Source organism: Cygnus olor, chromosome 7 (genome assembly GCF_009769625.2).
Source record: "Cygnus olor isolate bCygOlo1 chromosome 7, bCygOlo1.pri.v2, whole genome shotgun sequence".
NCBI lineage: Eukaryota > Metazoa > Chordata > Aves > Anseriformes > Anatidae > Cygnus > Cygnus olor.
In genome coordinates this window covers 8,265,129-8,287,505 of record NC_049175.1, presented here as the reverse complement: position 1 = coordinate 8,287,505, position 22,377 = coordinate 8,265,129, and the positions used below count along the sequence as shown (strand labels likewise).

General features: G+C 38.8%; 1 protein-coding gene across 9 annotated transcripts in view; it reads right to left on the bottom strand.

The window, feature by feature from the left end:
* Positions 1 to 365: 365 nt before the first annotated feature.
* Positions 366 to 22,377, bottom strand: part of GRID1 (glutamate ionotropic receptor delta type subunit 1) — a 597,690-nt gene continuing 575,678 nt past the window's right edge. For 4 of the 9 annotated variants that reach the window (XM_040563453.1, XM_040563448.1, XM_040563449.1 and 1 more), the window contains 4 exons: positions 19,661 to 19,827; positions 18,085 to 18,325; positions 17,745 to 17,831; positions 366 to 839 (listed from right to left, as the gene is read on the bottom strand). In XM_040563453.1, coding sequence (XP_040419387.1) covers positions 411 to 839; positions 17,745 to 17,831; positions 18,085 to 18,325; positions 19,661 to 19,827 — 924 coding nt within the window. In that variant the 3' untranslated portion in view covers positions 366 to 410. Of the gene's footprint in view, positions 840 to 11,594; positions 12,343 to 17,744; positions 17,837 to 18,084; positions 18,326 to 19,660; positions 19,828 to 22,377 lie in introns of those variants that run through there. The other 5 variants (XM_040563450.1, XM_040563451.1, XM_040563456.1 and 2 more) reach the window with 4 other exon arrangements.

Genomic DNA, 22,377 nt, shown 5'->3' with positions numbered 1-22,377 from the left:
GAGCACGGTGAACTTTTCTGGCAGGAAATGGATATTTTTTTTTCCCTGAAAACAAAAAGAACAGGAATGGAATATATGCTGAAATCCTCAGGAAAAAAAAATAAAAAAAATTATGGCCCTCAGTCCCAGTAACTGGTCTTCTTTGGCACTTGAGAACGATCACAAGTAGTTTGCCTTTTTATTCATATAGAACAAAATTTACAAAGTCATTCATACATTTTTGTTTGTTTTTTTTTTTTCGTTTGTTTTTTACTGACTTCGAAAATTGGGAATATTCAAAATACACTTTTACCCCACTTCATTCTTTCATTATTTACATGTATATACAAGAAAAATGTAAGAGTTTCTTTTTTGTTTGTTTTAAATTTTGTATTAAAAAGCTCTGCTGGTTGTGTTACTGTTTGTTTTCATCAAATGGATGTTCCATGAGAGGGCTCCATTGCTTCTGGAATGACTCCCCCTGGCACAGACTGAAATGACATTGGGATCGGGGTTTTCACGGGACTCTGACGAAATAGTCCTCCATTTGGCGACCTGTGTTTACACTGTATGGAGGGCATGGTGGCTGAGCTGCTCAGGGGCAGCGGCAGGTTGCTGCCAGAGGCAGCTGTGAGTGTCCTGCTGGCACCATGAGTTGTCTGTTCTGGTAAAAAGGTGGTGACAGAAAGTTGTGTGTTCTGGTATTCGCGTACCGGCTCCAGGGTCTGAGCTGGCTGCATGCCACCAATCTCCAGGGCTGAGATTTCGATGGATGCCGGAGAGATCTGCTTGTGGGCTATGTCTTCATCGATTAAACTGTTCATGCGTCTATGGACCTGCTCCAGGTTCACTTCTTTATCCTAGTGAGGAAGAGACCAGAACAATCAGTTCAGACACAAGTACCTTTCACGTCCGCCCCCCTATCCACCCTGTGTGTGATGGGAGCTGCTGGTTACTCATTAGATCGCTTCGATTTCATCTGTGCCTGTGCAAAACCTCAAAGTCTGTCCAACGTCTCCAGCTGAGAAACACATGCTGAAGAAAACACCAGCTCAATCTCAACCTGCAAAACCCACTGATGTTCTTTCTCAATGCCATCCTCCTTGGAGGTAAAATGATATCTCTGGTTCAGCCAACAGGAGCTGGCAGCAGGGACCAGCACACCCCACAAGCCCTTAGCTCACTTTGCACAAGCCCAGGATAAAAGCCTCTGGGAGGCGAACAAGCGAGCCAGAGAGCAGCCTGCTGCCTTGTAACCCCAGGGCAGCTCAACACTCCTCTAGCTGCAGTGCACTTTGTAAGGATTACATCAGTGTGACACCGTGCACAGCCTAGCTGGTTCCCGGGTATTTGCTTCTTGTGCCAAAATCTACTGGCCAGGGGTTGTGGTGGTGAAGAAGTCTTCCCTTCCCAGCAGGGAGGCCTGTGTCACCTACCTGGCAAGGACAGTGGACCTCCTGGAAGGGCACTGAGATGGAGACCTACTCTGGGAGCCCTGAGGAGGGGAGCACTCAACTGTGTTTTGGACAGCTGTGTGACTGACAACAAGCTGTCATTCTGACACCTCATCTGGTACAAGTTTAGGTCTGTGGTCAGTGTTTGGGAAAGCAATGCTGGTCTTTAGAAAATGCATTGCTAGCCTGAGAGAATGAGTCACCTAACGCTCCCAGAGAGGTCTCCTCACGGGACTTTCGGCACCACTTGCCAAACATTTTAGCTTCCAGGAGGAAACATGGCCAAAGAAGCTGTCTTTAAAACTTGAAGCAGCAAAGACCTACACCTGCTGTTTATCTCTTCAGTGTGGTATGCAGGAAGCCCAAAATGGAAAGCAACAAAACTGGCAGGGTAAAGTCACCCACCCGGGATGCTGTTATGACTGAATTTTAATAGCTAGCAGTGCATTGCAAATAAAAAGGTATTATCTCATTTCTCTATATTTCATAAAGCACAGCTGTGATCTGCGGTTTTAGTTATTTGATGCAACATATGACAGAGTAGCAGCAAAGCATCCATAAAAGCCCATCAGGCCTGGAACCGGAGGCATCCCTTGCTCTGACAAACTGCAGTGGGCAGCCAGCAAAATCCCAGGCTAGGAAATGGGACTACCCGAAACTTTTCTGTTCCAGTAATCCCTAATTGCCAACAGGTCTACATAGTCCTTGCTGCTTAAACCCAACACCAGTAGCCTTAAAGACACTCCTATTCGTGCCAAAAGTTAGGCTCTGGGAACAGAGCAGTCTGCAGTGTCAGTGCCAGCCACTCCTCGTGATCTTTTACTGCTACCTTTCAGGTGGGGCACAGCAAATTACAGTATTATTCCAGTGTCATCCACTGCTTTGCAACTTTGCCTTCACCCTTAAATTGACACACGAATTAGCTCCAAAGCCCTTGATTCCAGCCAATAACAAATACAGATTTGATTCTCGCCTTGTGGTTTAAAACCACTTCTACGTTACTCAGGAACCATTGGATTTGTTGATCTCTGCATGGATTTAGAAAAGAATTAGCATTACATGATGATGAACCCAAACCTCTGTCCTCAGCTTTGGCTAAATCCCCATTGATTTCAAGTGGAGTACAATTGTTCAACAATTACAAGGCTGAGCAGCAGTTTTCACTTCCCTTCTTAATCAGTGGAATGAGGGTTCCTGTTTCATTTCCTTAAAAAAATCACTAAACTCCCTGTGTGGCTCCCCAGAATGTTGGCAATATTATCTGCCTCACCAGAGGAACACATACAGACCGTATTTTTTTAATGCTGCTTTTTCAGCAAAATCCTCTAATCAAATAATTTTGAATTAGGGAAAATCAATGGCAAATAAATAAATAAAAACTTTTGTGGCAGAAAGGGCCTAGACAATACTTGACTAGAGAGATGGTACGGCTGTGTTAAGTCCTTTTACCAACCTGGCATGTCAGGCTCCTTATTCTATAAGTTAGACTTATAGATGCACTAAGCTGGCAGTAATGCAGAAGCTCCTTCATGAACTCCATAGCTAGGTAAATTAAGGATTTGTGATATACTGGCCAGAGTATTACATGGATTTCATTATAGATTTTATGCATCTCTACTTCTTGAAGTAAAACTGTGGACTGGGGGCAAGAGTAGGAAGTGTTCTTACATTATCCCCAGCTGGGACTAAGGGCTCAACCTCCGTGGGCAGGTTCATTTTGTGCAGCATCTCACCAGGTATTTTTGTGTTTTCTTTATCTGTCTACTGACAAAAGCCTGCAGCAAAGTCCTGCTTATCTGCAAAGTTTGGCTATCGCAGTGTCTGATGACATCTATGTCTAATGAAGCTAACTCCCAGAAGCCCATCATATGGTGCTTCTTCAGGTCCTCTGTTCTACATTTCCTTTTCTCAGAAATGCTGCTCACTTTGATTTAGACTCCTAGGTTTGCACTCCAGTTATCTGGGACCCATTTTCTTGCCAATCTGCTACTACAAGAAAAGAAAAAGTAGAGAATTCAGGTTGGAACTGCACAAATAATAGAGGAACAAATTTTCCTAAATAAGACTTTGGAGAAATGTTCATGACTCATTTGCATTTTTATGAGCTTTTACCAAATACTAATGCTTTCTTCAGATCATTTCGAGTGAAAATATACATCAACATTTTATTGGTATTTGTATTTTTTGATGGCAAGGATATCCTCAGTGCATTCCATCCTGCTTTGCTATGGGAACAGAAGTAATGCGACTGGGATAACTAGCCAAGCCAGGGGGAATGGTGCAGCTCCAGTATTTGCAACACGCAGTTATCAACTGTTTGCCAAGGAAAAACACGTTAGTGAATGAAGTGCACTCCTCTTTTGGAGCATCTGTGCACAATATGTCATAAAATTCAAAGAATTAATCCTTGTTATATATTTAGCTTAGCTTTTTTGAGGTATAAACATAAAAAGCCACAGATGAGATGCTCTTTATAGACATCTCCTGCTTCAGACCAGAGGGGTTATTAATTTTCACACCATTTGGAAGTGTCCCTCTGTTAGCCTAACAGAGTTACCCTCCCTTCCTCTCTACACAGTCCAGCCCAGAAATGGAATTGCTCAGAAATGGTGCGTTTGCAGTTGCATAACATTTCACAATATAAACATAAGTTTATACAAGTGAAACACAGACATCACTTTTGATCTACTACAGAACACTTCGTAAATTAAGCAGAGAAGTAAATGCTGGGGATTATTTTTTAGGAGGTAGGTAGGGGTAGAGATTTCATTTGCCTACCTCTAACTCTATTCAGCCCTAAGGACAACTTTCTGGCCTTATTAAGATCAGGGAAAAAAAAAATAAAGGCTTCCAAGAGCCCAGAAGTTCACATTATTTCTTCTTTCTGTTACTAAAATAAAATGTTTGTAAAGGTTAAGGAAAACAACTCTGTCTCTGAGGAATAATAAAAACACGTTTTAAAGGTTCTTCCATTTTTCTTTGTCTTATTAGATGAAGAGCAGCTAAATAACAAAATGTCAAGCTTGGTATGAAACTGTCTTAATGTTGAGAGAATGATTTTTCAAAAAGTAAAGATTAGAAACACCTGAAAAGATTAGTTTCTCCTTGCATAATTGAAGACTGTCTTGAATCCTAGGATTTCCAGAATGGAAGGTGTTGTGATAGCTTAATTTGACAAGTGAAGCTTGCAGAATTTGTAAATTCTGTAAACCTCATCTTTTTCCTTTATTGGTCTCCTGGAAAATTCAATAATAAAACATATGCTACAGAAAAGTAACAAGATAAACGAAAAGGGTTAAGAGGTAATAAAGCCAAACAAACAAATCTAAAAAGTTATGACATTCTGCTCCCTTGTCAATTCAGTATTCCCCCTTACTTTTAGTTCTATAATTCTTATTAAAAATGAGCCATTTGTTATAACCTTAAAACCCTTAGTTAGCTGGCTTTTTTTTTTTCCTGAAGCTTTGTTATCTTAATTGTGAAATGGTAATGTAGCATTGCAAAAGATTCCAAACTTTCTGATGCTGCAACTGTTCTCATCAACTGTTGCATCTCTGTGGCAAAATTAAGGAATTGAAATTATTAAATCAGTATAAATGAGCACATTGAGGCTTGGAGCTAGGGAATGGCAGAGGTACCAGATCTGGCAGCTGGAAGGGAAAAGCTGGAGCCAACGAGGAGTTTTGTGTGCTGGTTTTTCAGTGCAGAGCCTTCCCTGGCCAGAGGCAGCTCCCTGCAGGAAGCATTGCTGCTTCTCTTTACAAACGTTTCTGGCTCCAGCTCCAGCTCATTCTCTTTCAGAGATGAATGACTGAGCTCCAAACCTAATACTTCAGTGTCTGGGGCAGGCACATTACTGAAGGTTTCTTTTCTCTCTCTATTTTTTTTTTTTTTTTTTACTTAATATGCAAAACTTAGTTAATATTATAAATATGTCACCTCTCTGATGTTTCATGCCAATTCAACGTCACTTTTCATATATAGTTATTGGATAAATGTATATGGTTCTGTTGCCAAAAGGAGATCAAATAGTTTTCCTTTGCTGCCTTCATAATTCTATTTTCAATATTAATGTTATGCTACAAATAGATCAGTTGAAGAAGTTAATCAGTAAAAGGAAGAAAAAAATATCACGTGTAAGGAAAATGAATTATAAACACAGGCTTATCCTTCTCCAGCTTAAGGAAAACAGCTACCCAAACATTGCTTCTGGTCAGGAAATTATCTTATTCATAAATACCAATTTAAATGTCCTTCTTCCCCAATGAGTTTGAGTTCCGTAAGGGCAAATGAAGGGCATGTTTCTGATACATCCTAAGCACTTGATCCTGAGCGACAGGTTCAATGGTCTACGACTGACAGCAGGAGCACGCTGTGGCAAGTGTCTGCATGGATTTGAAGGATGCGTACCTGAATTATATAAAAACAACTAGCTCTGCACAACAGTGACTGCAAGAAACTGTGACTCCCTATCAGAGCTAACTAAGTTTGGCTTTATCGTTCAGAGAGAAATTATGGCGAGATAAAAAAGCTGATAGGATGACTTAAAGTGTAATCACTGTATTTCTGTGACTTCTGACAGTGGGCTCTGAGAAAAGCGTGTGGGCAGTCAGATTAAAAGAACGTGAAACTACTTGGGAGATTTGGAGTCAGTTAACCTCAAATTCTAGAGACTACAAGTTGATGAAGTAGTTTCAGTAGGGCCAAATGCACAGAGTGGATATCTGGAGAAATTTAATGCTAGAACTATTCCAAAACTGTGATGAACCACATCTGCACCCCACACATGCAAATTAAACCACAACAGACTAGAGGATAAGTATAAGACTGATGATCCTGACCCTAAATATCAAGCACACACACACACACACACAAAAAAAACAAAAACGTAGCCAATAGGGGCAGGCAGGCACATACATGGAGGGACTACCATGAATGTGCTGATACCTCCCGGTCAGATGCAGATAACTGTGCCAAGTATTAAAAAAAGCCTGTTAATGCAGTTCTTAATAAGGCTCAGGAGATATGCTGAAAATAATGCTTGAGATCTTTTAGAGCAATATAGTCTTAATCACCAATTACAGAACATTTCTGTTTTGTTTGGTTGTTTCTGTCCTGGGTGACAATATGAAGGATAATCTTTCAGTGAGTGGATGAAACCAAACCAAGAGTTAAATGTTAACAATGCATTTTCATACTGTGAAAGAACTATTTTAGAAAATTAGGCAATTTTGTAAATAGGACTGGGGTTCAAAAGTTGAGTCAAGCCCCAGCCTCAGACAGACATCCCTTCTTGTGACCTTGGCCAGGTCAGAGGCCAGTCCCTTTCCCATCCATGTAGCAACACCTCTTAACCCATATGCATACGTGGAAGATACAAGCATCAGTGGTCATGAGAGACAGAATGATGGAAGGCACACATGTACCCAGCTACGCAGGAAGGAAGTTTCTGGGACACTTCCATGAACAGACAGGCAAACTGCATAACTGAAAAACAAAACAGAGAAATAAAAGCAAAACAGGGAGGTTTCCCCACTCAGGTGCCCACTGGCTATTCTCTCATCTCAGTATGGAAATTGACAGCTCCACCCAGCTCCCAGCCTCTGTCTGGTGTGGTTCAGACATCATTGACTCAAACATTTAGCTTGTTAAAGAGAAATGAAGAGGCAGCAGCTCCCCATTTGTTTAAGAAAAGACTTATTTTAAAATGCTGTATTCATTATCATCGCTTTCAGCTGCAACTACTGCATATGTAGAACTGTAATTTTATTTTTTTCCGTGAGGTTGCAACAAAGTGGCAAAACCAGACATAACTGGCTTGCTCAGGAAGAAAAAGCAGTGAAGATATAAGTAACAGATGTGCTGCAAAACAATGACAACACAGTATGGTGTTATATAATACAAATAGCCCCTTTTTAACACAAATCTCTTTGCCATAGTCATTATTTTTAGAGATCCTGCAGTCGACAATGCAGTGAAATGCAGACAGATGTGTAAACAGATGCAGCAATGATGTATGTTTGCTGTCATTAATTTAACACAGGCAACTGACCTAGTCAAACAGCACTTAATGTTACATAAAATTTGCAGAGTGGTTTCTGAGTGTACTCTGCTAGATGCTGGTTTGACCGTAACAATATCTTATGAGAAATAAGTACAGATGCACCTCAAGAGTCTACTTGAAAGCGTACTTTTATAAATAGGCCCAATTCTGTAATCAGGCTTCTGGTGGAAACAATACCATGGATTTTAAATAAGCAATTAAGTAAGTTATCATCCATAAAACAGCCGTTAGAAGAATGTATTGAGACTGACATTGGTTGAGGTCCAGTAGACTGTTATCCAATTGAAAGAATAAAATAAATCAGAGAGTTTTGCAAAATATTAATTTCAATTGATGTGTAATCATCTTCAATGAAATAAAACTTCATAAAAAATATGTAGAAGAGGCTACCTTATTCACTAAGAGGTGCTCTCCTTCAACAGAGAGCAGAAATTCTATTATGAAGGGACAGCAACATTCTTTCCCTGTGTGTAAACCTGAAAAAAATAAATTAAGGAATACTACAAAGTCGATGTAAATGTGATAGAAAAATCCTTCAGATACATTGCCAAATTTCATTCCCACCTTCCCACAGCCAGAAAATACCTATAATTAGTAAAATTAAGAAACTATTAACAAAAAGCCAAAAACCAATGAAGTGACAGTGACTTGCTACAGAACTGCTGTTGCAGCAAGGAGTTTCATGAAGTAGCCCACATCTTCCCACACTCACCTTGTCCCCCTTGCTCAGGGTGGCTTCATTTAACCTACAACCACATCTAGCCAGGGAACTAATTCTGAAGATGGTTACGACTGTCCCATACTCTGGGCCTGTAAACTTTGGCCAGGAGGGGAGTAAGTTCCCCACCAGGCCACCGGAGCACATGATGCACACCAATTTAAACTAGCTGAACATCTTATTTTTTTTTCTTCCTCTTCAACTGCAACCTCATTATACAGCACAGTGTGAATAAATATAGAGGAAAGAGTACCAATGGCACATCTGTTACAAATTAGGTAATGGCAGGTAGACCCCTAGTCTCTTTCAATGACCTACTCCCACATTCAGTGTGATCCATGAGCTAAGTGCAATTACACAGAAATAGTGGCTAGTCCTCACAACCAGCAGCAGACAAACCCAGAAGGTAAGAGGCTGCGATAGCATCCTCATTCGTTAATACAGAAGGGGACATTTAACATCATGCTGAAGTATTCAAGCTTTAAAATCCTTACCAAACTTGGTTCACAAGCATTAGAAGCTGGTAACTACAAAGAAAATGAATGACTGGTTCACATTATATGGATGTTTCCACAGTTTTCATGAGGTTAAAAATAAATGGATATAAGAGAATGCACAGAACAATTTTCCAACACAAGCAGCAAAATGCAGTAGTGAATGAATGCTGTAAGCATGCCAATGTCTCTGCAAAGGAACTCTTTTTAGGAGAAAGGACATGGGGAAACCTTTACTGTGTACACTCTGCATATATTATAGTTACAGGCATTTACAACAACACAAAGATCAGGTTCAAGGGGACTTCCAGGGAGAGGTAATGATGACGAGAAAACTAGCAAGGATTCATCTGTGCAGGCATTTTCAACAACAAACCAATTATCTGTATGTTTATTATAAATTCTCACCATACTTCTGAGGCCCAGCCTCACATCATTGGCCATCTCCAGACAGAAAGGGAAAGGAAGATGTGGGGAGAAAAAGAAGGATCAAAACAGTGAGGCTAACAGTATATTTAATATTTCACTCTTTTTAGCAAACATATACTTATTATTTGTTATACTTCTGGTTTGAAATAGCAAATTCTAGGCACTGCAACCAAACAGGATTGTCCTTGAAGATGGTGGTGGTTTCAGAATTCAACTATGACATCAGAAAATCACCCCACGAGATGACAGATTATTCTTTTACAAAGTAAAGATTAAGTTCACCAACATTCTGTTCCAAAACTCACTAAAAAATAAGGTGATTCTTTACATTCTTTTACACAACTTTTAAATGCTAAATTATTATCTAGTTCATAAAGGAAATAATTTTTCACTCCATTGAGCCGAAAACAAAGCAGTGCTACCCTTTACCAGTCTGATTTATGCTACTGGAACATCAGACATAACAGATTGGTCACCATCCTTCTTCACCATTCTAGCCTAGTCAAATCCAAATCTCAAAAATTCCCACTTTTCCTATCATGCCACAGTACCAGAGAGATGTGGCACAGGAGACACAAGGAGTTGCTTCTGCAACCCTCTTGGTGCCCAGCAACAGTTGCCTTGCAAAGCCTCTCCTCCTCCACTTCGGCTACATGAAAGCCTTAGAAAACTATTACTCCTGACTATTAGTCATGTGTATTTTACTTAAAAACTATTTTTTAAAGGTTTCTGCATCCCCATTGAGGGCATATTTTGGAAACAGCCCAAGCTCCTATTTCAATATGAGAAAAGAAATGGACAAATCATTAGATAGCTCAGCGTATTGAAAATCTGTCCAATGGTGTTCCAACAGAGAACTCTCAGATAATGAATACTTCTGAAAAAATACCACTTGTTATGTTGAGCAAAAAGATCTATTCTCCACAATAGTAGCACTTGGGTTTCTTTAATATTTTTCTAATATTGATAATAGGAAACAGGTTATTTCAGGTATTATAAGAATGATTAATTTCAATGGACAAATAGATTTATAAGTTGCCTGTTATTACTGTATGGTAAGTTACTAGTACTAATATTTTTCTTTTTCAAGAAGAAGCCAACAGCTTTTAAAAGAGTCTGACCAAGTTTAAAATATGCTACCTATCTGTCCTAAACAGATTTTGCTGCACAAAAACTGTAGACATCTCCAGAAAATCACTTCAGTATACACGTAAATTCCAGTTTATGATTTAGACATGCTGGTTCCAAAGCAACTTAAGTTTAATCTTATGTCTAAGGTGAATGGAAGTTTGAGCTGGGTGAGATCTCATTTAATTTATGTACACATTTAAAACAATTAGTTGGATCAACATCCAGGTCCCTTTACAAACAAACAAACAACCAAATCTTGAGGAAGCAGTCACATTTTATGTTTATTATTATTATAATTTTAATCTTTAACTGACTTTATTATTACTGAACATTCAAACCTCCTCAAGAAGCCAACTCTCCAATACCACCCACCGTAGGCTGAGATAAAATAGCAAACATTAGCTCTGTAAACATTGTGTGAAGAATCTAAAAGAATCTGACACATTAAGGCTCCAATTCAGTAAAACACATAAGCTCATGCCAAGCACATGAGTAGCCACAGAAGTTCTCTGGGATAGGTCATGTAATGCAACTTAAGCAAGTACTTAAATTCATTACCAAACTGGAACTCTAAGCAGGTTGTTTCTTTCTGAGTTCTCCGTACAGCAACATGCATTTTTTAAACTTATTTCTCTTCAGCTTTTCCTTCTATTTTTTTCCTTAGAGTTTATGCTAAGTAAGTCTAGATCATATCCTTAAGAATCCCATTTTTCTTATATGACTGACAGAAAAATTAAACAAAATACAAAAATTGCTTCCTTGCACCTGGGGACATATGCTGGCACCAAATGGATGCTTGAATACTGTGGGTATCAGGAGCCTGGGCCAAATGTCCTTAGTCATGGGGTAGACACGTCACTTTTAATCCACTACAACCTGGACATAGATCTATGGTGATCAATAGCAAGACTTTATCGATTGCATTGGATTCTGGATGAACAAACTGCTTGTGATCAGATATTACAGAATATCTGCATCACCATTAGGGACCTCTAAGGAGAAAATCTTGTTTCTTCATTCATGTAAAAAGACAACACTGAGTTGGTTAAGGTACACTTCAGTTCTTGTACAAAGCAATTTAAATATCCTCTTTTTTGGACTCTAACTGATACTTCGAGCTTGTACTTTGTCATGAAATAACATTAAATTTTGGGTTCTGGAATGACTGATTCCTAACACTACTTTGCTGATTTTAAAATGCCAGCTGAAGTTTTTCATTTTATTATATTCAAAGTTAGTTTGAAACTGAATTTCTAGATGGCATTAAAATGCATTATTTTGCCAGTGTTTGCATTATTTATTTTCCCCAAAAACACTTTATTTTATCTTAGAAAAGTAGAATACAATACAGTGGTACAAACAAATGATCACTTATATGCAACTGAGCAAAAAATGTACAAAGATTTCAGACGTCATAAAAATACAGAAAAAATAATTTAAAAAAAAAGAAAAGATAAAATATAGAAGACATGCAATGAATGGAAAATAAAACATCAGCTTGATGATCTCATGTTTCCTTTCACTCGCAAAAGGAACCATCCCAGGGGAAATCAAATTGTCAGATAAAAAGATAACAAAGGAGACAGTGTAAATGAAGTGACAAAGAGAAAGACAAGGATAGTGAAAACAGTGGTGAAGGCATAAGACTTTAATAATCAAAACCAACATTGCTGACACCATGCTGAAGGTATGGAAGCCTCAATTGCCATGGAGTAATAGTAGGAGAATATGGTGCAGATCACAATTCTTAGCTGTGACAAATTTTGATCCATTGGACTCATATCTGTTAGCTCATATTTCCATTTCTGAGGTACACTGGGTTTCATATTCTTCTAATGCCAGAGGAAAGTCCTAGTGAATAACATTGATGACTGCTAAAGCTGGAAGTACGGATTTTTGAGGTAGGCTGGAATTTGCATATCATCAAACATGGGGGCAGGGGAATTTAAGGCAGATCATGTAAGGCTGCCATGGAAAGAGATAAAGTCTTTCTTTCATTCATCCTGAACGCTGGCAATATACTTGTGGTAATCTTCAGAGGAATTTTGCTACACCTCCCACTATACTACAGAGCTAGAAAATATTGTAGAGTCTAAGCTTTTTGAGATTCAAAAATATTTAAAATAAATAGTCTTGGGAGTAGCCAATGTAATAATAATAAGTAATAGTAATGATAAGATGCTGTTACTAGTACACAAGTCTGTTCCCACTCCAGACAGTACTTGAATTGCTGCTCCCTTTTAATAATTTGAAAATAAAAAGTGAGAACAAAAGTGAAAAGATTATGTCAAACAAAATGATTTTGCAGAAGCAACAGCAAGTTAAGAAACTAAGCTGCAAAGATCACGATTGTTAATGAATTATAAACTGGACACAAGTTATGAGGCAGTGGCTAGTAGCAAATGAGTACATGGAAAATGATGTTATTCCTTATTCACTAAAAAAAATAATAATCTTCATGCACTACAAAATCACAAACACATTGGGTACAGCTGATGAAACACTCACATTGCTAGGAGTAGCACAGTCTGGAGAAAATACATTTCTGATTATAATATATATTATCAGAGCTAAGAAAGAATCAATGTCATCCTTTATGAAAGATGCAACAAGTATCAATTCCCAGCAAAGATATTATCTTGTATAATATCCTAAAGTGACTAATTTTCTTTGATACGAGGTTCTCTGTTAATTTGTTTTTAGTGAACACATCTTGTGAAAAGTGAAAAATTCAACTTTTATTTCCATGAATAATATGATATATAATCTTTTCTTCTAAGTTTTTATTGTTTTGGAGTACAGTATGTGGATGAACAAGGAGTGATTTCTTAATAGTTCTGAAGAGATCTCAGAGGTAATAAACTTCAAGGGGAACAGTACATTGCAATAAGACATAGCTGATAAAGCACAAAGGATGCTGCTGAGTCCATTGCAGTAAGCAGCTATACTGGATCAAAACAACAATGAACATTTGAAAACTGGCCGTCAAATGAAATAAAAGATAGGAACAAAGTAATGATGTGGTGAAGTTTTTGGCAGTTAAATGATGCAAATTATATCAGAGTTTACTGAGATCATAAAATAAATGCATGGGACTAAAAGATATAGAAATACAGAGATAATTAAAGCTTGACATTTCTATGCTACTGGGTTTCAATAACTGTGTGATTGTTCAGCTATCCAGAAGGGGCATAGAGCAGAGTGACTGAACAGATATTCCAATGTTAATTTTCAATTTTCATTTTACAATTCTCCAGATCTCTCAAGTCTATCAGAATCTAAAGATTAGGTATTGGTATTGCAGACTGTGAAAACTTGAGATTTTAACAATAAACATATGAGCTGACTAAATTTCACAGTGAGTATAGGATGGCTGAGCATTAACAGTAATTATGAAAAGCTGATTATAATTTCTATAAAATCTAATTTGAAAAAGATAACCAAATGTAAATGTTCCTGAAGTAGAAAGTAATAAGGGCACTTAAACACTACCAAATATCTTTCCAAATTTAATAGATGACAAACTTGAACCCTAAAAGATTAACTTGGCATGGTCTTGCAGCTATACAATTTTCCTGATATTGTTGGAGCTAATCTTTCTGTTGTTAATCTGATTTGATAAGGAAGCATTAGAAAGGATCACATTATGATTTTCACATAAGAAATCATTAGAAGCGTTTTTGCAAATCTACTTCAAATAGAATCAAAATATCCTGTATATACATCCTGAAAGGAAAAACAAAAACAAACAAACAAAAATACCAACCCAGTCTTCACTCTTGAAGCAAGAAATTTCACTATTGATTGCATGACAGAATAGTGAACCAAAGGCAATTGAGTGTTTTGGGAAAATAAAGTCCATCTTTTCTGGAGGTTCATCTTAATGAACAAACTTAATGGGTTGAAATTATACTTAACTTGTTTAATTTTGAGGAGAGCTAAAAAAAAAAAAGATAACACCAATACAATCTATATTTGTAAAGTCCAAGATATGCTGTCAGGATTCAAAAAAAACATCCCCCAGTTACATAGTTGACACTGCATTTTTTACACTCACTGTAATTAAGAGTTGTGATTTATACCACACAGACCTCTGAGTCCTTGAACATCTCAGTGTATTGGCTCAAGATCATCTCTACAAAAGCCATAGGAATACAAAAAGGAAGAGGAAAACCCTAGGCACTGGCACATATCATCACCTTAATCTCAGCTGAAAACATTTCTCCAATGATAATGAAAGTTTTGCACATTCTTTTGGCTACAGGCTTCACGCTGACCCTCAACGGACAAAACTATAGTCTCTAAAATGCTCTCTTTCACTCCAGCAAGCTGCATAGCTGCCCAACCCCGCCATGAATCTGTCAGAGTAGTTGAATATTAATCTTCCCAATATCTCTGTTTTTTTTTGAGTTGGCCCCAGTTGGCATGATAGAACCAACGTGTGGGTCAAGCCAAAGACAGGAACTTATAAAATAGCTCTGCAAGTTATGATGACCCCTCATTCAAACCTGAATCCAATTTTCTACAGTTGATTTACAAAGCTCCTAACAGCATAAGGGTCACAGTAGTCACTGACTGCCTCCTTTCTTTATGATGGCTATTGCAGAGAATGCTATTCTTTTTCTGCATGAGGTGACTACCAAAGCCAAAGTACAATTTTGGTCTGCAAAAGTATTGGCCCATTCTGTGACCTTCTGAGGCTCTGCACTTCACAGAAGAAAATGGTCAGGAGAAATTCTAATTTCCACAATTTTTAGGTGATACAACAATACTCATTTTTTTCCACAGCCTTACCAAAAGAAGCAGAAGAAAAATGAAGTCAGCAGCATGGCTTAAGTTGGCAGCTGTTACTGAACTAACGACTTGGATGGGGTATCAGATGCTGCAGAGAGGCAGATTTTAATGATATGTATGTGCTATGCACGTTGTAGCTCTGTTATAATGGCCACTGCTGTAGAAGTGTTGGATAATATGTAGTTACAGAAAAGAGATATCCCTAAATACATTACTCCTTGAAATAAAATCCTCTTTTTTCTTTTAGTCCCCACAGCTCAGTTACTGTTCCTGACTTGTAGCTTGAGCAGAGGGGCTCCTGGACCCATCCCTTCCAAAGTTTTGAAACTTAGTTTCCTTAAATAAATTGAAAATCTTCATCCAATCTGCATATCATCATCTCTTCTAAAACTTGGTTCCTATCTTGATTACAGTAGCTATCAGGAATCCCACTTCAGTCCCTCCTCACGAGTACCTAAACATCTCTGCTAACTAATCTACTAAGAAATGTTTGCTACATCCTTTCACTAATTTATTAAACTGTATTTTATGGTCACCGTTCTCTCCAGCTACTCTGATCTATTCCAGAAATGCTTTTAGCCTCCTGCATTTCTCTGCACCAGCCTGTCCTCTTTCAGGACCACTCATGATGTACAACCCTGTCTGCCCCTTATGCCATCCTTATGCTTTCTCCTCCATCTGCTTGCACTTGTGAACTCTCATCCCTGGTGCCCTTTTGTCTGGAACGCTCACTTTCTCTTTCAGCTTTAACACCTACTTGTCCCAGTCCAAACTGGGACAACAAACAACAAAGTCCACCGACTTTGTTCCCTCTCTCTCAGCAGCACCCACAAGACCAGCCTTTTCTGAGCCTGTTCACATGTGTTGTGCCTGACTTGAACTTGTCCTGCTTAACCCTAGACCAGCTATGCTCTATGGGCAGATTCACTCCCATACGGATGTGATCTTCCTGAGTACAGCTTTACCATATGGGTAACTGTAGTACACTTTACAAGATGGAAACTTGAAAATATTTTACCGTTCGTCATGAAAACTGCAAAAGAGGATGTGAGGAGCAGCCTCCAGCACACTGTAGGGAAGGGGAAAGTGGAGGGGAGTGGGGAGGGGAGAAAACACAGTATTTTAGGTGATAAGAGGGGTGAAGAAGGCATACAGGGATCTGTAATAATCCCTGTAACAGATAAAAAAAGAGAGAGAGAGAAAAAGAAAAAGAGAAATGAAGGAAATGGGTATAAAGAAAGCATTTAAAGTCAGGAAGACAGATTCTTCCTTAGAGATGGAAATTAAGTATTTAAAACTCCTTGCAATAAAAGTGGCTGATTTTTTTTTTTCACCCTACCTGTATGAAATCCTGCCTCTGGGGCATATCCTCATCTCACTCTACAAAGATGTGTAAAGGTGAGTCCCTGAGTGCTGAAAGGAGAACGCACTCCAGACTGTGGCAAGACAAATGCTTGTGTACATGTAACCTTAGGACACTTTAGACAAGGTCCCTGCCCCTTTCCCTGCTGGGCTTTCACAGTGGTAACTAAACAGTCTACTGCTAAGGTTTAGGCCTTAGTGATGCTAATGTGGAGTGAATTCTACAAAGCAGCAGGGCAAAACTCTACCTTATTTAACCAAAGAACAATTAAATGTGCATTTATGTTCATTTGAAAGCTTGTTTACAAGCAAGACTACCTACTTGTGCTCTCTCTGTGGCTGCTTTTGGAGTGCTGCATTGTGCAACGTGGAGACATGCTTCCTTTTAATCAAAATTTCTCTTTTGCTATTATATGCTGCGGAGCCACAGGCGAGTGACTTTGCAGCTTTGTCCCACAAACACAATATAGATGTTTATCACTGACACTTGATGGATGAATTCAAATGGGAGAAGCAGGAACTCGGAGGAATGGAATCTTACTGATAAATATTTCACAACATTACAGACTGCAACATATATCTTCAGATCCCATTTGGCAGAATTGCTTACAGGTGATAGGTACGTCAATTATTGTAATACTCCTGGCAATCTGAGAAACATAGATTGGAATTGATGGGCTATGTACTATTTTCCAGCTGTAGTGCAGCTCGCTGCTATTATTTAGTTGTAACAAACATCTGTTCCAAGATAAAAGCACCTACAAATGCCTCTGTTTCAGAAATTACAAGAGGTTAGTTTGTTAAACATTTAATCTATGTAAACAAGTACAGGCTTCATGCAAAACAGATCTGAGTATGGACTGATTATTCTATCATAGCATTACTAACTATTACTTGCTACCATGGCAAAACATTTCAAAAACAAGAAATTCTCAGATGTATATTCCTACGTAAAATGTCATATGAAAATCAGTTTACTCAGAGGCCCCTAGGTTTAGAAATAAAATTGATTTCAAAAGAAAGGAAGCATTTAAACGGTGTCATGGCAATATGGCTTATTCAGCAATAACTAGATGGTTTATTTTTAATTGCTTATGTACTTCTTCAAACTTAGCCTAGGTCAGCCATGAAGGAAAATGAATACCAACTGCTGGCAGCTGTATAGCCTGTGCAAGATGGACACAGTTCTCACAGCCAGTGGATGGGGTCTTAGATCAGAGAAAACATCACCACAGTTGGCACGACTGGGTGCCCATGACTGGCCTCCCTGTCACTCACAGCAGAGAGGCCGAGGGCATGTTTCTGAACTACTCTCTTACCCCTAAAGGTGGTCTCTCCAGGTCAGGGTTGAGGCACATTGGTGAGGCAATGTGGGGAAGTTTGCACTGCTGCTGCCCATGCTGTATCTGCTCTATAAATAAATAGAGGACTTTAGTCTCCAGGGCTGTCAGTTTGGCACCTTCCATGTGCACAAAAGACATGTCGTGGTTTCTTGTTTGTTTAGAAACAACCACCCGAAAAGTTATATGCAAAGTTTAGTATGGCGAATCAAAATAAATCAAATTTATTGTATGAGAGCACCTAAAATCCCATGCCTTCCACTTGCTCTCTCTTTTGTGTTTTCTACTTTTAATTGTGATAAGAATAAAAGTTATGGACCTCTTTCGGAGTTTCTTGATGACAACGGTTGCTGTTCCACCACAACTCCAGTGCTGCCACCAAGCAGGCAAGAAGAAGGCCTATTGCTAAAATGCAGAAAACGCCTGCAAAACTGTGCAGCTTGAGTGCCTTCCCATCTGTCTGTGCGTTGGTGTGGCTATTCAGGTCACAACGCCCCATACGTGGCCACCATTTCTGTTTAAGAACATCCAGATCTCCGCTTTCTTGCAACTCCAAGATCCTGCAGAAATTTGAAAACACAAGCATTAAATTCAATGACAATTTTTCTACATCTTTCCATTATTTTCCTCTTATATGTACTACCCCACAGTTCAAAACTTTCTTGCCATCCACCACCCCCATGTAGAATTCATCTGAAACTCTGCTATATAGGGTATCTTTCTAGTCACAGCAGCAGGTAAACTTTACTAGGTAACTAGAAAAGGGATGACTGTCAGAAATTCCATTGCAGTGCAAGAAGCATTCCCAAGGGAAATCACCATATTCCAGTTAGTCATGGCTGATCTGTCTATATTCAGCTGCAACAGATGGTCCCACTAGTGAAATACACAGCCCACTCCACTGCTGCTCTCCCACAATAATTTCAAAAGAATATGAGACTAAACATGCTACTATTTGTGCACAATTTAATACAAATCTGTTTAAGCAGCGACCAACTGATTTACTTCAGCAAATGTGGCTTATTCAAAAGGATTTTACTCCAGTGCTGTTACTTCATGCTTGAATTAGTGTTAACAGTTGCTAATTAATCATTGTTTTGCCTCTTGTGAAGTGTCCCTTCTCTCCATGAATGATTCATTTTGGATTTGGTTTGATAACTGTTTTTACTGTTTACTAACAACGATTTCTCTTGAGGCAGCTTTCTTTTTGGTTATGCATCTGGAGCTTTACTCCTCCTTCTAAAGAATGAGCAAGATGGGGAAATCTTGTGCCAGTTTCCCACCTGGAGAAGTGCTCACCTTCTGCTAAGGCCACATGTGACTGCACAACTGCATGTCTTCCTTTCAGTGTACATGCTGACATGAAAAAGACGCTCACATCTGATAGCTCAGAGATCACTGAAATGCCACAGATATCATAAGTCCTGCCAGTCCCATGCAATACTCAACAATTCTTGTTTTCCTGTACTATTGTGAGGCTGCAACCTGCCTCTCCACCCTGAAGGATAAACTGAGACATTATTACTTGCTTGCTGCATGAAAGACATTGCTTCATAGCCTGAAAGCATAGTAGGAATCCAAAATCTCTCTTTTATCTTTCCCCTAGCTCATACAGAGCTCTGGGGACACCGGTCCTTTCTCTGCCAGGGCCAGTGCTGCCTGGAGGTGTGAGGCCACACACCATCTCCAGTCCTTTCCTCTCTAAGCAGATGCACACAGAGTAGAAGTAGCAGCTTTACTGAAGCCTGAATTCATAACCTTTCTGCTGTCACAGAAGGAAGAGAATTAAGTTTATTCAATAAACGGTCAATGCCAAAATTGAAGTGAACCACCAATGGGATTGCCACGCTGGCAGTAGAAAAGAACCCTATAAAACAAGCTTTGTTTTGGTTTACCTCTGGGAGAAAAGATCTCTGTAGGGGCTTCCATGCTGGAGTGCAATTCCGTATCCTTTGCTGCTGATGCTGTTTCCAATGACTGTCACAGAGCATTCATCATCTGTCAGTGCAGCATATTCCACCACTGTCACATCCCACAGGAAAGCATAGTTTCCTTTCTTTGCCTGTAAATACATCATGAACACAACAAGATATAAACTAAACTACATTTCTAGGTACGAGAAAAAAAAAAAAGGCAAATACATAAACCCTTAGCTTTTCATTACTCCATGCTTTATTTCATTAAGATCACAGCTTATCTGTAGACCTCCAACACCTTAATATGTTTCCAACACTCTTCCCAGCCTTACCTCACCTATGCTTTTCCCAGCAGTACCTCCTCTACTTCAAAACTCCCTAATACATCTTCCATTTTTAATAGAGAGAGTGCATGGGATGACGTAGTCAACTGTAAGTTTAGGAAAGGCTTACATAACAGATAATTAATTATAAATCAAAGCCATTGCTTTAACTGATGAGATCTGATGTATGTTTTGTAGGAAACATGGATTAGCAAGAGTGGGACCAGTTCCATACATTTATATAACTAGACAGGTACAGGATGAGCATGAAGTGGTGTTTCCTAATCATCTCAGTCACCAGAACAAGAATTTTACAGCTTCTCTCAAGTAAACGTGTAAGTAAAAGAAGTGCCCTCCAAGAGCTATGTCAGCCCTGTAACAAAAAAGCATGCTCTGAGCTTAAAAATAAAGTTCCCTCTTTTCTTCACAAGAAGAATCACCAGCATCTCCTATTAGCTCACTTCTGGGACAAATCTTGTTCTATTTTAGCACACACCCATGCAGATGTCCTTAAAGTTAGCCTTAATTGGGATTCAAGCCAATGCCTGCATGTAGTGCATATAATGAATGTAAATCACCTTGCTTAACATAAGATGTAAGAAAAGTCTCTAGATAGGGGATTCAGTAAGAGAAAAAAATCATCATTTTGTTTGGTTAAAGTAATTATTGGTTTCCTAATAAATTTAACTAGTATGTTTTTAAGTCTCTAGTGAACCTACAGAGCACAATGGAGCAGATGGGCTGGAGTGTCTAATGCAAATACATGAATAATCACGAGTGCAGACTTCCAAGACATTAAAAAAAGCACTAACACACACACACACACACACAAAAAAAAAACACCTCTGGGTAATTTCATATCTTTCTTTCTTTAGGTCAAAACAAAGCAAGATGGGAACCTGAAAACCTTCCTATATTTCTTCATGGAAACTGAATCACCAAGCTTCCCTAGCCAATGGCTGCAGTGCTGACATTCTTCCATGTATTTTCCATTTTGTGTAAGCTCAGTTTTGAATCGTACCTATAAGCCCATAAGACTCCCTTAGATCTTTTATTATGCCGAATTCCTCAGTTGAGCAATTAAGCTAATTTTATTTCACCATCCTTTTATATAAACCATAGCTTTCTAAAGTCCTTGACAGTTGTTTAAACATGACAATAAATCAGATGGGTGAATTATCCTCTAATAGATAGAATCCAGGGAAATAAAACTGAAAATTATGGTTTTGCCTGGATTTTCTGTAAGCTACTTGCCACAATCCACCTTCTTTCCCCCGTTACATTTTGTCTGCATCCAGGCACTCAAAGATCCCCAAGTTCTTTGGTTCTGAGTTAAGCCAGAGTAAAAACATATTATAGCTTTCCTTTTTGGTATGATTTAAATGATCCTGTACTGACCACTTTGAAAATACATTTTTTTAAGTGTATGTCACCAGTGTGGTTTGCTTTCTCCTCTGCTACCTACCTGGTCAGTTCAGAGTAACAGTAATTAATGTATGTAGCTTGAGACAACAATTGCTACACTACCTCAAAACATCATTAAAGTGTAAAACACAGCATGGGGATTACACAATACAAAAAAAGAGCTACAGGAGCTTACTGTTAAATTCATACATTTATTTAACTGACACAACTTACTAAACAAGCATGCTCATAAAAATCTCTCTCACTTAAATGGTACTGTATGAAACCAGACCAGAGCAAGACTTCTACACCTGCAATAGTATCCCTGGCTGTCTACCTGAACTAATAATGGTGGTGGAAATGAGGAAAGAACAAATAAATCTCTGTTTACTGTATGTGACAGCCAGAAAAGGTTTCATAACCTATCAACACAAGGATGCATAAAAAATAAAGGATGGTGAGGGAGGGATTCCTCAAGGCATTTAGCCTATATTCAGCTGGTAATGTATACTCTTGAAAGCCTAAAATGTGTTTTTCAAAGGTATTTTCTGAATGATCATGTACCCATAACTAACTGGGTTGTTAGCAGCAAACCTCTGCATCTTGCCCTCTGCTCTTCCTGTGATGGGCTTTAACATTTCTCATTTCATGCTTTCACATCTGTGATGGTGCTGATAGGCCTCCTACTTGGTCAGGGACAACAGACAATGGGTGTTAATCCCAGAGGCATTCCTGGCAGGGAAGAACCATCACAAGCCCTGTTTGTGCACATCTCAGGTTGTGTTCTATGGTAACGAGTACACAGGCTATGATAGAAAACAGTGTGCAAGCTCTACTGCATTAAAAGGGACATAGTCATGGGACCAAAGACAATAGCATTTGTTACTCTGCACAGAATTTATTCAAAATCTGTGTTTTTTTAGAGAACAAAAACTTGCCTGATATATGTACAGAAAGAGGAAAAAAAAG